This window comes from Canis lupus, chromosome 19 (assembly GCF_048164855.1).
Source record: "Canis lupus baileyi chromosome 19, mCanLup2.hap1, whole genome shotgun sequence".
NCBI lineage: Eukaryota > Metazoa > Chordata > Mammalia > Carnivora > Canidae > Canis > Canis lupus.
The window spans coordinates 48,201,622-48,217,484 of record NC_132856.1 but is presented as its reverse complement, the minus strand read 5'-3'; the positions used below and the strand labels follow the sequence as shown (position 1 = coordinate 48,217,484).

Sequence of the window (15,863 nt, the reverse complement as noted above, 5' to 3'; positions counted from 1 at the left end):
TCACATTAATTGTCTCATTTAACCCTCCCAAGAACTTGAGGTTTTGGGAGTGTCTGTCACTGGCTCACACAGCCAGTGAATGTCAGGGGTAGTTTTCAAACAGCGTCTGTTGGAACCCTGAGCCCTTGCTCTCAGCCACTAAGAGAACTTAACTCTCAGAAAAATTCATAAGGTTCAGCATTTTGCATATTAACCCATTACATCTTCTCAACAACTCTGTGGAGCAGTTACTATTATTAGTAATCTTTACAGATGAGAATACTAAGGCACTGAGAGGTTAAATAAATTGCCTAACTCACACAGCTAATAAGTTGCAGAACTGAGATTTAACCCCAGGCTGTCTGGGTTCAGAGTGGATGCCCTTAATCATTATTATTTATTTTTAATTTTTTTTAAAGATCCTGGAAATACTAAGCCTATTTACAGGCTTTATTTCTCCCTACCCCCATCACTCCTGAGGTATGATTGGCAGATAAAAATGTATATAATAATTACGGTGTACAACTTGGTGCTTTGATATATGCACTCACTATGAAATAATGGCCACAATCAAGCTAACTAACATATATAGCTCTTTATTTTGTTTTTTTTAATAAATTTATTTTTTATTGGTGTTCAATTTGCCAACATACAGAATAACACCCAGTGCTCATCCTGTCAAGTGCCCACCTTAGTGCCCTTCGCTCTTTATTTTGATAGCATCACTAGAAGTTCCCATTGATAAAAATAATTGTCCATATTACATGCCAGGTATGGATTTAAGACCCTTATACATTTTTTTCTCACTTAATCCTTGTAATGATCCTAAGAGGTTAGAATGATCAGTCCCATGAAACAGATAAGGAACCTGAGGCTCAGGGAGGTTAGTGGGATGCACCATGAGAGGTGGGTGAGAAGAACAATAATGCAATGATCCATTTCTTCTCCAGGAGTCCACTCACAGTTGATGCCCTTGTTTTTGGCTTTTATACTGCTTGGACATGGACAATCAGACCCGGCACTTTGAATTTATCCTCCTTGGCCTCTCTGAGCAGCCATTGCAGCAGCAGGTGTTCTTTGGTCTGTCTTTCAGCCTGTATCTGATTGGGTGCATGGGGAATCTGCTCAGCATTCTGGCCATCCTCTTGGACCCTCACCTCCATAGCCCCATGTACTTCTTCCTCAGCAACCTGTCTCTTCTTGACATCTGCTTTGCCTCCACCACCATCCCCAAGATGTTGGTGAACCACCTATGTGGGCACAGCACCATCTCCTCCAAGGCTTGCCTGACCCAGATGTATTTCTTCATTACCTTTGGGGCAGCTGACAGCATCCTTCTTTCCACCATGGCCTATGACCGCTATCTAGCCATCTGTTGCCCACTACGCTACATCACAATCATGAGTGTCCTTCATTGTGCCTTGCTGGTGGCAGTCCCCTGGATCTCAGCAAACCTCATCTCCATGGTCCATACTATCCTGATGACCCGCTTGTCCTTTTGCACCAATAGGATCCCACACTTTTTCTGTGACCTCAATGCCTTGATCAAGCTCTCCTGCTCTAATACCCAAGTCAATGAGATGCTGGTGTTGGTCTTTGGGGGCTCAGTTGTTCTGATCCCTTTTGTGTGCATCATGGCCTCTTATACACCTATTGCTATGGCTGTGTGGAAGGTGCCCTCAGCACAGGGGAAGTGGAAAGCATTCTCCACCTGTAGCTCTCACCTTTGTGCTGTCGCTCTCTTCTATGGGACCATTATTGGGGTCTACTTCAACCCTGCATCCACACACACCACCCAGAAGGACATAGCAACCACAGTGATGTACACCATGGTCACCCCCATGCTGAACCCCTTCATATATAGCCTTCGGAACCGAGATCTGAAGGAAGCCCTCTGGAAACTTCTCAAAGGAAACCACTTGGCTAAGCCTCTTTGAAGAGTTTTCTTAGACCACTTTTCTTTTTTAAAGATTTTATTTATTTATTTATTTGAGAGAGAAAGAGAGAGAGACCACAAGTGGGGGTGGGGGCAAGGAGGGAGGGAAGGAGAGAGAGAGAATTCCCTGCTAAGACTCCCTGATAGGTACAGAGCAGGATGTGGGGCTCAATATCACAACCCTGAGATCATGACCTGAACTGAAATCAAGAGTCAGGCACTCAACTGACTGAACCACTCAGGAGCCTCAGAACCAATTGTTTTTGAAACAAACTAATTTTTCCCAATGTCAGCATTCAGGATGTTTTTTTCTCTTTTTCTTTTTTTTGGTAAAGATAGAAACAAAATTTTATTCTTCATTTAAGTACTTTATTTTTTGTTGAATATATTTGACATACAACATTATGTAAATTTAAGTTGTACATGTTAATTTGATGTATGTATATATTATAATACAATTGCCATTATAGCAATATTTAGCACCCCTATCACATTACATAATTACCCTTTTTATAAGTGGTTGGAATAATTAAGTTTTACTGTTTTAGCAAGTTCGATGATTGTAGTACAATATCGTCTATGTTCATTACATTGTGCATTAGATCTAACTTATTTTCTACTCATTGCAAGTTTGTACTCTTTTTTACTTTATTATTTTATTTAAATTCAACTAGCTAACATATAGTACATCACTATTTCATATGTAGAGTTCAGTAATTCATCAGTTGCACATAATACCCAGTGGTCATTACATCATGTGCCTTCCTTAATGCTCATCACCCAGTTGATCCCCCCTCCGCCTTCCAGCAACCCTCAGTTTATTTCTATAGTTAAAAGTCTCTCATGGTATATCTCTCCCTCTCTGATTTCTTCCCATTCAGTTTTCCCTTCCTTTCCCTATGATCCTCTGCACTATTTCCTATATTCCACATATGAGTGAAACCATATGATAATTGTCTTTCTTGGATTGACTTATTTCACTCAGCATAATATCCTCCAGTTCCATCCACACTGATGTAAGTGTTAAGTATCCATCCGTTTTGATGACTGAATTATGTATATATATCAGATCTTCTTTATCTATTCATCTGTCGATGGACATCTGAGCTTTTTTCATAGTTTGGCTATTGTGGTCATTGCTGCTATAAACATTGAGAGGAGCATGTGCCCCTTCAGATCATTGCATTTATATCTTTGGGGTAAATACCCAGTAGTGGAATTGTTGGGTCATAGGGTACCTCTATTTTTAACTTCTTGAGGAACTTCCATGTTTTCCAGAGTGGCTGCACCAGCTTGCATTCCCACCAACAGTGTAAGAGGGTTCCCCTTTCTCCACATCCTCTCCAACATTTGTTGTCTCCTGTCTTGTTAATTTTAGCCATTCTTCCCTAACACCTCTTTTCTTTTGTCTTCTTGATGATAACCATTCTTACAAGTGTGAGGTGATACTGCATTGTGATTTTTATTTATGTTTCCCTGATGATGAGTGATGTTGAGTATCTTCTTATGTGTCTGTTGGCCATTTGGATGTCATCTTTGGAAAAATGTCTATTTAGTTTAACTCATTTTTAAGTTGGATTGTTTGTGTTTTTGTTATTAAGTTGTATGAATTCCTCATACATTTTGGGTTAACACTTATCCAATATATGATTTGCAAAAATTTTCTCTCATTCAGTAGATAGTCCTTTCATTTTGGCAATTGTTTGTTTTGCTGAGCAGGAGACTTTGAGTTTGATGTAGAACTATTTGTTGACTTTGCTTTTGTTGCTTGTGCTTTCAGTGTCATATGCAAGAAATGATTGCCAAGACTCATGTTGTGGAGCTTCTTCCCTACACCTTCTTCTAGGAATTTTGTGGTATCAGGTCTTATGTTTAAGCCTTTGATCCATTTCAGGTTAATTTTTGTGAGTGGTGTGAAATAGAGATGCATGGCTTATCCAGTTTTCCTACACCTCTGTTGAAGAAACTATACTTTCTTCATTGAGTGTTCTTTTTTTTTAAGATTTTATTTATCTATTTGTAGAATGAAAGCAAGAGAGAGCGTGTACAAATGGGCAGGGAGGGAAGGGGCAGAGAGAGAGGGAGAAGCAGGCTGAGCAGGAAGCCTGATGAGGGGCTCGATCCCATGGCCCCAGGATCATGACCTGAGCTGAAGGCAGACGCTTAACTGAATGAGCCACTCAGGTGCCCCATTCAGGTGTTCTTTATCCCCTTGTTAAATATTAGTTGAAATTAAAAGCTTTTCAGGGTGATTTTTCTTGGTTCACAGACACAACATTAAATAATTCAAAAAGTATCCCCTTTTAAATTTTTTTAATAAATTTATTTTTTATTGGCGTTCAATTTGCCAACATACAGAATAACACCCAGTGCTCATCCCGTGAAGTACCCCCCTCAGTGCCCACCATCCAGTCACCCCCACCCCCTGCCCTCCTCCCCTTCCACCACCCCTAGTTCGTTTCCCAGAGTTAGGAGTCTTCCAGGTTCTGTCTCCCTTTCTGATATTTCCTACCCATTCTCTTCTCCCTTCCCCTCTATTCCCTTTCACTATTATTTATATTCCCCAAATGAATGAGCATCCCTGAGTGGTTTAGCTCCCCTTTTAAATTATTGCCATTCTTTTGATTATACGTTGAGAACATTCTGGTTTGATGCTACTATGTCTATAACACTTTTCACAGGATATCCCTTTGGAAAATGAGAAGGAGGGTTTTGGGCTCAGAATATTCAACAGTCAACAGTAGCTAGTTTAAACGAATTTAAACAACATTCTTTCATTTTTGAGATTTCTTCTTTTTACTCTTATCTTCTGTATTATTGGTTGGGGTTCAGGTAGGAAAAGGGAAAGCATGCTATGGCTGATACACTTGGTTATGTCAAATAGTTTGGGTTTTCTATGTACCATAGTAATCTATTAACTTGTAACAAAGAACTTCATAGGCTTAAGAAGTTGAAAAAAAGAAAACTACTGAGGAAATAAAAGCATTGCTGTACTTGGATGTGGCAAAATTTGACTCAAGTAACTGAGGAATGGGAGAGGTTGGGTCAGACAGATTGCCTGTGCTGGGATTTCATGATAATGTGGGGGCATTGGCTTCAAAATTGGACAGATTTGGGTTCAAATTCCCCATTCGCTCATGAATAAGCTGAATGTCTCTTTCTCTCTCTTTTAAATATTTTATTTATTTATTTGTGAGAGACACACAGAGAGAGGCAGAGGGAGAAGCAGGATCCTCACAGGGAGCCCGATGTGGGACCTGATGCCTGGACCAGGGATCATGCCCTAAGCCAAAGGCAGACACCCAACTACTGAGCCACCCAGGTGTCCCAAGCTGAATGTCTCTTATCTGCTCACTTTCCCTTTGAGTGTGAGTTTTCTTTTTCATAAAGTGGGAGCTGTTCAATTATCCTTCTAGTTGCTGCTGCAAGCTACTTCATGTCTCACACTACTGTGTTCTCACCTGTAAAGTGAAGTTCATTACGGTTCCCTTTCTCCAGGTGGTCATGAGATTTCTATCCAATAAATGTAAATCACCTGTTAAAGGACTCTGTGCATAATAAGCACTGGACAAATCAGCCTTCAGTGGCTCAAAAAAAGATGGACATCACACATTTAAGAAGCAAAGGATGTATTTTAATGAAGCATGCTTGATTGTCCTTCGCGGTCTTTTTTTTCAAACAAGTGTTGCAAAGTTATTTGTTGAACTGATTTTTAAATGTTTTTTTTTACACTCACCCATTTTTTTATTTCTTATTTTTTGATAATAAATTATTTTTTTTATTGGTGTTCAATTTGCCAACATACAGAACTCTTTTCTAATGGAACCACAAGGCACTGAAAAAATAAAAGCCCCTAGGATTTGAGGTTTTGTGAATTTATGAGAAATAACAGGATTTTATATGGAAGAAAACACCGACATAAAAACAAAGATTGTGTGGTGCTTCTGAGAGTGAATACCCACCTTTGTGCCAGAGATATAAAGTGTTTATTTTTAAGGAGAGGGCTTACAGAAAGAAACAATGAAGACTCATTGAATGTAACTTTTGCTACTTTATTTTTACTTTTAATTTTTTTTGTTACTTTATTTTTATTTTTGAAGTAATCCTTTCAACAAGTTCTACTGTATCCGCAGATGTTTTGTTTTTATCACCTTACTGGACTTTGGAAAACAAAAGTTTTGCCAAACTGAACATTCGTGAACAAATCCTGTCCCACTTAACCTTCTGGATTTCTCCAGGGTAATGATCTCCCTTCTCCATCACATTGTGTACTCCACAGGGAAAGGCATCTGGCTTCATTCATCTTTGTACTTTGATGCCAGGCACACAGTAAAGTGTTCAATGAATATTTGCATATTTCTGACTTAATGTATGTCTTTTTTTTTTTTTTTAAAGATTTTATTTATTCCCGAGAGACACACAGAGAAGCAGAGACAGAGGGAGAAGCAGGTTCCTCACAGGGAGCCCGATGTGGAACTCGATCCCCGGACCAGGATCACTCCCTGAGCCAAAGGCAGAGGCTCAACAGCTGAGCCATCCAGGCGTCCCAGTGAGGATGTCCTTAAACTAGACTTGTAGAGACATAGGTAGAGGGGGAAGCAGGCTCCTTGTGCGGAGCCTGATTCAGGACTCGATCCCAGGACTCCGAGATCATGACCTGAGCCAAAGGCAGACGCTCAACTGCTGAGCCACCCAGGTGCCCCCAGACTCGTTCTTATTTATTTATTTATTTATTTATTTATTTATTTATTTATTTATTTTAGTCAGAGAGAGAGAGAGAGAGAGAGAGAGAGAGAGAGAGAGAGAGAGGCAGAGACACAGGCAGAGGGAGAAGCAGGTTCCATGCACCGGGAGCCCGATGTGGGATTCGATCCCGGGTCTCTAGGATCGTGCCCTGGGCCAAAGGCAGGCGCCAAACCGCTGCGCCACCCAGGGATCCCAGACTCGTTCTTTTATGTGCTGCTGTAACAGGTAAGATGTAGATAATTCAGGTCGAAGATATTCCTTTCATCCTTATCATTTCTAATCTTTATAATCCCTCCAAATTTTTCAAGGCCTAAATCTGTTCATATACTCTCATATCTTACTTCTATAGATCTTTCCAGTGTGTCTAAATACCCTAGGGTTCACTTTTTTTCAGTTAACATATTCATATCCCCTGATAAATATAAATGTCAGCCCATTATGCCAAAGACAGCCATTCATACTTGGTATAAATTCGTATGGTGAAAAGTCATTGCCTTGAGGGACTAGACACCAGAAAAGAAGTCCTGGTAAGCAGACAAGATTGGGAAGTGAAAGTATTAAATTCTATCACATGGAGATAGCATAGATCTGCCCAAACTCTCCCAGTCATAGGACAAGGGTCAGGACTGGTTGAATGCCTTGGGCTTTCATGAAGTAGGAGCCATGTCAAGAATCAGAAATTCCACAAGGGAGAAGGCAAGACCAAGGAGAAATAGGAAAGGAACAAAACACTGCTGAGAACCTTTTTTTTATTTTCTTACCTCTGTGCCAGAGATGTGGGTCAAGGATGTTCCAGGTAGATTTAAAGGTGTAACAGAAAGATAACAGAAGAGAATACAGCCTCTTCCCTAAACAGTTTTGATAAGATCCCTGCCTAAATGCAAACTGTACCATTGGTGGTGGTGTGTATTCAGTGAGCACTCACTACATGAAGCACCATGAAGACCAGGGACCCATAGTGAACAAAGCCAACTTAGCCTTGTGTGTAGGAGAGATGGCAAGTTGAATACAGATGGAGCAGTGAAGGGCAAATTATGAGAGCATTCTGGAAGCTCAAGGGGCCAACTGACCCAGATCAGAGAGTGTGGAAGACTTCCAAGGGATGGTAATATCTAACCCAAGGCCTGAAAAATGCATAGAAATGAGCCATGCAAGAGAGTGATGGGAAATACAAGTGTCTGGGTTATTCCCCTGGTTTATTCTCTTCCTGCCACCAAGATTCCCTCCTCATCCTTTTCTTTTTCCTGGTATCACCTATAAGTCTCCCTGAGTCACTCATCTTTGTTCTTCTCATGACAGTAGAGACTCTGTTGAGCACCCACTATGGGTCATATACTATTCTTCTGGCTTTATAGACAGAGCGCATTGAATGCCCTTACTAGGGGGTAAGGTTTCACATTCCTAATCACACAGAAGGGGAAGCTGAGGCACAGAGAAGCTGGCTGAGACCATTACTCCAAGTCTACATTCAGTTTATATTACTTTGTTAGTGCTTCCACAGCAAAGTACTGCAGATTGTGCATCTTAAATAACAAAAATTTATTTTATAACAGTTCTGGAGGCTGGAAGTCCAAGAGCAAGTTGTCAGAGGATTGTTTCTCCTGAGGTCTCTCTCCATGGATTGTAAATGGCCATCTTCTCCCTGTGTGTTCACATGATCTTTCCATCTGCATCTGTCTGTGTTCAAATTTCCTCTTCTTGTAAGGACACCAGTCATATTGCATTAGGATCTACCCATATGACCTTATTTTACCTTAATCACCTCTTTAGAGAGCCTATCTCCAAAAACAGTTACATTCTGATGTACCAGGGATTAGGACTTCAACATATGAGTTTTGGAAGGACACAGCTCCTAAGATAGCCTTCAACTGGAGCAAGCCCAAGATGAAGTCTCCAAGCTGACAGATCTGAACAAGCCACTCTCCCCCAAGGTACAAGGAAATGAGACTTCTTAGGTATGGCCAGTCCTATGAGTAGAACCACATGTTGCTGAATTCCTTCCCGATTCACAAAAGGGTCTGTGGCTGTGCTCAGATATTCTGCTGAGTGAAGTAAGTCAGTCGGAGAAGGACAAACATTATATGTTCTCATTCATTTGGGGAATATAAATAATAGTGAAAGGGAATATAAGGGAAGGGAGAAGAAATGTGTGGGAAATATCAGAAAGGGAGACAGAACGTAAAGACTGCTAACTCTGGGAAACGAACTAGGGGTGGTAGAAGGGGAGGAGGGCGGGGGGTGGGAGTGAATGGGTGATGGGCACTGGGGGTTATTCTGTATGTAAATAAATTGAACACCAATAAAAAATAAATTAAAAAAAAAGATATTCTGAACTTATCAAGAAAATGTTGGCAATTGCTCTCCATCCCAGTCCTGCTAGGCACAACTTTCAGCAGAGACTGTACCTTTTGTAATAAAAGCCCTAGTCTCCTAGGCAATTATGATCAATGAAAGCTTCAACCATTCCATGAAAAGAAGGTAAGATGAATAGGCCAGATGCACATCAGAACCCACTGATTAATCCTAGTACCACTAAAAGCATGTCTGTCAGGCATTATATTCCTCCCGATATGAAGCAATAGAAAACACACAACACTCCTTATCAAGTAATGTTGCCCAAAAGAACTTGAATCCAATCAAGCTTTTACCTTTAACCACTAACAGTTTATAACAGGAAATACAGCAGTTTGAGTCTGCCAACACAGGCAACACCCTTTTTGAACTCAGGCACAGTAACTTCTTGCAAGATACATCCACGAAGGCAAAAGAAACAAAAGCAAAAATGAACTATTGGGACTTCATCAAGATAAGAAGCTTTTGCACAGCAAAGGATACAGTCAACAAAACTAAAAGACAACCTAAAGAATGGGAGAAGATATTTGCAAATGACGTATCAGATAAAGGGCTAGTTTCCAGGATCTATAAAGAGCTTATTAAACTCAACACCAAAGAAACAAACAATCCAATCATGAAATGGGCAAAAGACATGAACAGAAATCTCACAGAGGAAGACATAGACATGGCCAACATGCACATGAGAAAATGCTCTGCATCACTTGCCATCAGGGAAATACAAATCGAAACCACAATGAGATACCACCTCACACCAGTGAGAATGGGAAAATTAACAAGGCAGGAAGCCACAAATGTTGGAGAGGATGCGGAGAAAAGGGAACCCTCATACACTGTTGGTGGGAATGTGAACTGGTGCAGCCACTCTGGAAAACTGTGTGGAGGTTCCTCAAAGAGTTAAAAATAGATCTGCCCTATGACCCAGCAATTGCACTGTTGGGGATTTACCCCAAAGATTCAGATACAATGAAATGCCGAGACACCCGCACCCCGATATTTCTAGCAGCAATGTCCACAATAGCCAAACTGTGGAAGGAGCCTTGGTGTCCATTGAAAGATGAATGGATAAAGAAGATGTGGTTTATGTATACAATGGAATATTACTCAGCCATTAGAAACGACAAATGCCTAACATTTGCAATCAATGTGGATGGAACTGGAGGGTATTATGCTGAGTGAAGTAAGTCAATCGGAGAAGGACAAACAGTGTATGTTCTCATTCATTTGGGGGATATAAATAATAGTGAAAGGGAATATAAGGGAAGGGAGAAGAAATGTGTGGGAAATATCAGAAAGGGAGACAGAACATAAAGACTCCTAACTCTGGGAAATGAACTAGGGGTGGTGGAAGGGGGGGTGGGGGTGAATGGGTGACGGGCACTGAGGGGTGCACTTGACGGGATGAGCACTGGATGTTATTCTGTATGTTGGTAAATCGAACACCAATGAAAAATAAATTTATTATATATAAAAAAGAAGGGACTGAGGACATTAAAAGATGAGGCCTATTGCACCCAGGTTTAGAGAACTGAATGAATCAATAATTTGCCTAGTGGAGGAATACAGAAAGATTCCCACTAACATGAGAAATGATAAGAATGCTTGCTCTCAATATATATCTATATTGAATCCTTATGTTGTACACCTGAAACTAATATAATGTTATATGTCAATTATATCTCAATTAAAATAAAAGAATGTACACTATCATTACTTCTCTTCTGCATTGTACTGGAGGACCTAGACACTGCACTAGAACAAGAAAACAAACAAACAAAAAAAGGTATAAGGATTGGACGGGAAGACTCAGTGTTGTCAATATTTGCTAATAACAATTATCTATCTAGGAAAGCCTTGAGAATTAACTAACAATATAGGTTTCCGATATAATTAACCTCAGGAATACAGTATAATAGATAAATATCCCACTGACAAAAGCAACAAAATTTATGTGGTATCTAACTATAACACTAGCAAGAAATGAGCAAGACATTTATGAGGGAAACAGTAACATTTTGCTAATGGACATAAAAGAATTTCCAGATAAATGGAGAAAGATACCAAAGATATAATAATGTAAAAGAACTCTCCCTAAATTAATCTGTAAGATGATAAAAACCTGATAAAAATTTTAACATGGGGATCCCTGGGTGGCGCAGCGGTTTGGCGCCTGCCTTTGGCCCAGGGCACGATCCTGGAGACCCGAGATTGAATCCCACGTCGGGTTCCCGGAGCATGGAGCCTGCTTCTCCCTCTGCCTGTGTCTCTGCCTCTCTCTCTCTCTCTCTCTGTGACTATCATAAATAAATAAAAATTTAAAAAAATTTTAACATGAAATTTGAAATGCTAATTCACAATTCACATGGACAAGTACCTGTGTAAGAATATCTGATGCAAATATGAAAAAAAGAATAAGGAATGGATGATAAAATTAGAGATGAGAATATAGAGGATTCAAATAGCCACTTCTTCAGGGCTAAAGACCCTGGCTAAGTTATTTAACCTCCTTATGCCTCTGTTCCTTAAATTTGGAACCTGAGGATGCCTGAGTAGAGTTACGATGACTCACATATATACCTTTTTATGTAATTATAATCTTAGAAGAATATTAGGAACAAAGTACTGACCAAAGCTTAGTCATTATTAACTGCTACAACTACTGTTAGTATCAAAGATAAATATCATACTATAATACATTATTAAAATATTAAAAAAACATTGTATTATATGGGAAAAGACATACAAAATAGTGGAACAGAATGAGTCATGGAGTAGAACTACATATAAGCAAACTTATATTAAAAAGGTGGCACTCCAAATCAGTGGAGTATTTATTAACTCATGTTAGAACAATACAACCACACACCTAATAGAATCGCTGACATCCAGAACACTGTGAACATTGGATGCTGTCGAGGATGTGGAAAACAAGGAACTTTCACTCATTGCTGGTGGGAATGCAAAATGGTACCACCACTTTGGAAGACAGCTGGCAGTGTCTTACAAGACTAGATATATTCTGACCATGTAATTCAGCAATCATACTCCTTGGTATTGACCCAAAGATGTTAAAAATATAGGTCTATAAAAAATCTGAACACAGATGTTTACAGTAGATTTATTCATAACTGCCAAAATTTGAAGCAACCAAGATGTCCTTCAGTAGGTGAATGGATAAACTGTAGTCCATCCAGACAATGGAATATTATCCAGCACTAAAAAGAAGTAAGCTATCAAGCCATACAAAGACATGGAGGAACTTTAAATGCATATCAATATGAGAAATAAGCCAATCTGAAAAGGCAGACTGTATGAATCCAACTATATAACATTCAGGAAAAGGCAAAACTATGGAGACAGTAAGAAGATCAATGGTTGTCAGGGATTAGGGAGGGGGAGAGAAGGATGATTAGGTGGAACACAGAGGATTTTAGGGGAGTGGAAATACTCTGTAAGATACCCTAATGATGACTATATCTCATTATACATTTGTGAAAATACTTAGAATATATGATGAGAGGGAACCATAATGTAAACTATTGACTTTGGGTGACGATGATGTGTCAATGTAGGTTCATCAATTGTAACAAAAGAACCACTCTGGTAGGGGATATTGATAACGGGAGAGTCTATGAATATGCAGGGCAAGGAGTATATGGGAAATCTCTGTACCTCTCTCTTAAATAGGCTAATAACCTAAAACTGCTTTTTAAAAAGTCTTAAAAAATAAGTTGAAATCCATCCTGAAATGTTTGCACAATATTTTTTGGTAGATTAAAGTTCGAGAGCCTGGCAAACTTTCTCTGTAAATGGACAGATGATAAATATTTTCAACTTTGCAGACCACACTATCTCTGTCACAACTACTTAATTCTGCCCTCATAGCACAAAAATAGTCATAGTTGATGAATGGGCATGACTGTGTTCCAAAAAGCTTTATTTATAGAAACAAAATCTATGAGAGATAGTTTTTCAAGTCTTACATTATAGTATAAAAGCACTAGAAAAAAACCAAGCATATTTCTGACAGGAACAGTATTAAGGCAAAAGAAACAGAAGGCAGAAGAAAAAGATTGATAGACAAAATTAGTATTTAGAGTCTCTTCAAAAATGCTTGCATATCAATAAGAATAAGATGATCCAATAGGAAAATGAGGAAAGGCTTTGGATAGACATATCAAAAAGAGGAAACTCATATGGTTAATAACCAGTGGAGATTTTCAACCCCACTAGTAATTAAGGAAATGCAAATTAAAGCCACAACAGGAGACCACTTGGCAACCATATTGGCAAAATTAAGTTTTACATGATCAAGTATTAGTGAGGGTGTGGGGAAATAAATCCTCTGACACACAGGTCCTGGGAGTGTGAATTAGCACAGCCTCTTGGGAGTTTAATTTGGCAATTCTTCTTAAATTTAAGAATCATGTTTCCTATGACCTGATTATCTTGCTACTTAATTTGTCTTTGATAGTGTCTGTGGGTAGTAAAAGACATACAAAGATATATAGTTGCATTATTCCTAATAACAGGGAAAAATTAGAAGCAACTGAGGTGTCTATTAGTTAAGTATATACTATACATAAACATAAAATTGAATATTAAACTTATTTTATAAAAATGGAGTGGTCCTACAGCAGTGGTTCTCACCTAGAGGCAATTTTGGCAATATCTGGAGACATTTTTGTTATGACTGGGGTGGGAAGGCTACTGGCATCTAGCAGGTAGAGAACATTCTGCAATGCACAAGACAACTCCCATCGCAAGGAATGACCCATCCCCAAAATGTCAGTATTGCCAAGATCCAGAAACATTGATCTCTACAAATTAACATGGATTTCACTTTGCAATGTTGAATAAAAAAAAGTTACAGAAGATACCTGCCGTAATTCACAACAAAAACTCACAATAGTAATCTTATTTTACAGATTTGTGTTTGTTCACGTGCCACATGTATACAAAAGTCTGGAGTGATGCCCATCAAATTCATCATCATAATTGCATGGCTGGCCATTGCATAACTTTTAGCCTTATTTCAATTATTTAATAAAACAAATAGTTGTGGGTTTTTTGATGTTTTATATCTTTAAAAAGACATTTAAAAAAATAAAAAGACATTTAATTGTGCAAGTGCCCTGAATAGGGAAGGATGAAGGTCAAGAGGGCATGTTAGGCAGACTCGTTGGCCCCAGTGGCCAATGGCAGGGCCACTCTCCTGTCAACGTCAGAAGCCAGGGCCTCAAATCTCAAATTTGCAGAGCATTAGACTCTGTCTAAGTCCCTGAGAAGCTCAGGTAATTGACTCATCCCTGACAGGCAGGGAGGGAAGGAAAGTGAGGACATAGTGTCACTGAGGTTGCCTCCTCCCTTGTAGGGTCCCAAGGGGTCCCAATATGCCTGTAGCAGACACAGAGGGAGTAGGACCACAGTGAGAGAAGGCAGCAGGTAGGGAGCAGAGGTAGCATAAATAATGGCGGTCAGGCTCAGGTAAACCCCTCTCTCCGCCGCCACCTGCCCAGCTGGCATGCTCAGGGCGGCCACTCCTTGCCTTGCAGCCCAGACTTCACTTGCACAGCTGTCACCTGCAGAGAAACACCAACCTAGAACGTCCCACTGGAGTGAGGCATTGGCAGATGCAGAGCCTCTACCCCAGGTGAGTCACCTTCCCCGTGTTCACCTGACTAGGAGAGACCTGGGGAGCCAGCATCTGCCCTTGACTCAGTGAAGCCACCCTATTTACACAGCCCCTTTTGCAATTTGAGTCGATAGTGTGGGGGCAGCAGGCAGGGCTCCACTTCCTAGCTTCAAGGCAGTGGGATGATTATTTTGTAGGCATTACCCCTCCCACATTAGCTTATGAGGGAGGTTCATTGGATAGGGGAGAAACTGAGGCAGAGACAGAAAAGATGCCACTCAAAGTTAGCCAGGATACCTGTCTGGCTTTTCATCTCTTTCTCCTCTCTGTCCTTCCCAGACACCAGTGGTAAATGATTAGGGAGAAGCAAAGACAAGAGAGAGATAAGAGAATTCAGGATTGAGAGGCTGCAGCCACCTCCAGGAGTGTAAACTATCAAGGAGGCCCGAGGGACAGAAGGGGTGATGGCAAAGAGTTAAGGATGAAGAGGAAGAGACAAGGCAGGTAGGAGATGTCTTAAGTGGGAAGGAGGATGCGAAGAAAGGAAACAAATAGTTTCAGTAAGAAGAGACAGCCAGGATGGGGACAGATAGGTAAGACAAGAGGGGGGTCTGAGAGGCAAGACAGACCTAGCCTGTAGCTCTCAGCCAGGGGCACTTTTGCCCCCCAGGAGACATAAGACAATATGCAAAGATACTTTTGATTATCATAACTGAGAGGTGCTACTGGCATCTATGGGTACCAGAGATGCAGCTCAATCCTATAATGCATACACAGTCCCCACCACAAAGAATGACCCAGACCCAAATGTCCCTAATGCTGAAGTTGGGAAACCCAGCCCTGGAGGTGTATGTGGGCAGGAACTGTCCCCACCACTTCCAGTTGGCCAGATCACCTACACACTCTCTCTGGGCCAGTTAGGCTGACTTACAGAAAAATTCACCCGGTGTTCTCTTGGTAGATCAACATCAGGAGGGTTTTAGTCTCCCTCTCTGCTGTCCTAGACCCACACCCATTATGGTTTATGGTTTTTTTTTCTACTTAAAAAAATTAATGGGGCTCACATTTTAGAGCAATTTTTGGTTTATAAAAAATTGAACAGAGGGACACCTGGGCAGCTCAGTTGGTTAAGAGTCTGCCGTCAGCTTGGTCACGATCTCAAGGTCCTGGGATTGGTCCATGTTGTGCTCCCTGCTTAGTAGGGAGTCTGCTCCT

General features: G+C 40.4%; 1 protein-coding gene across 1 annotated transcript; it reads left to right on the top strand.

Moving 5' to 3' along the window:
* Positions 1–974: 974 nt before the first annotated feature.
* LOC140611413 (olfactory receptor 1M1-like) lies at positions 975–1,916 on the top strand (the record flags this gene model as incomplete). Its single annotated transcript, XM_072788178.1, has 1 exon — positions 975–1,916. A coding segment is annotated over one exon (942 nt), but the record flags the coding sequence as incomplete, so codon positions are not given.
* Positions 1,917–15,863: the final 13,947 nt, after the last annotated feature.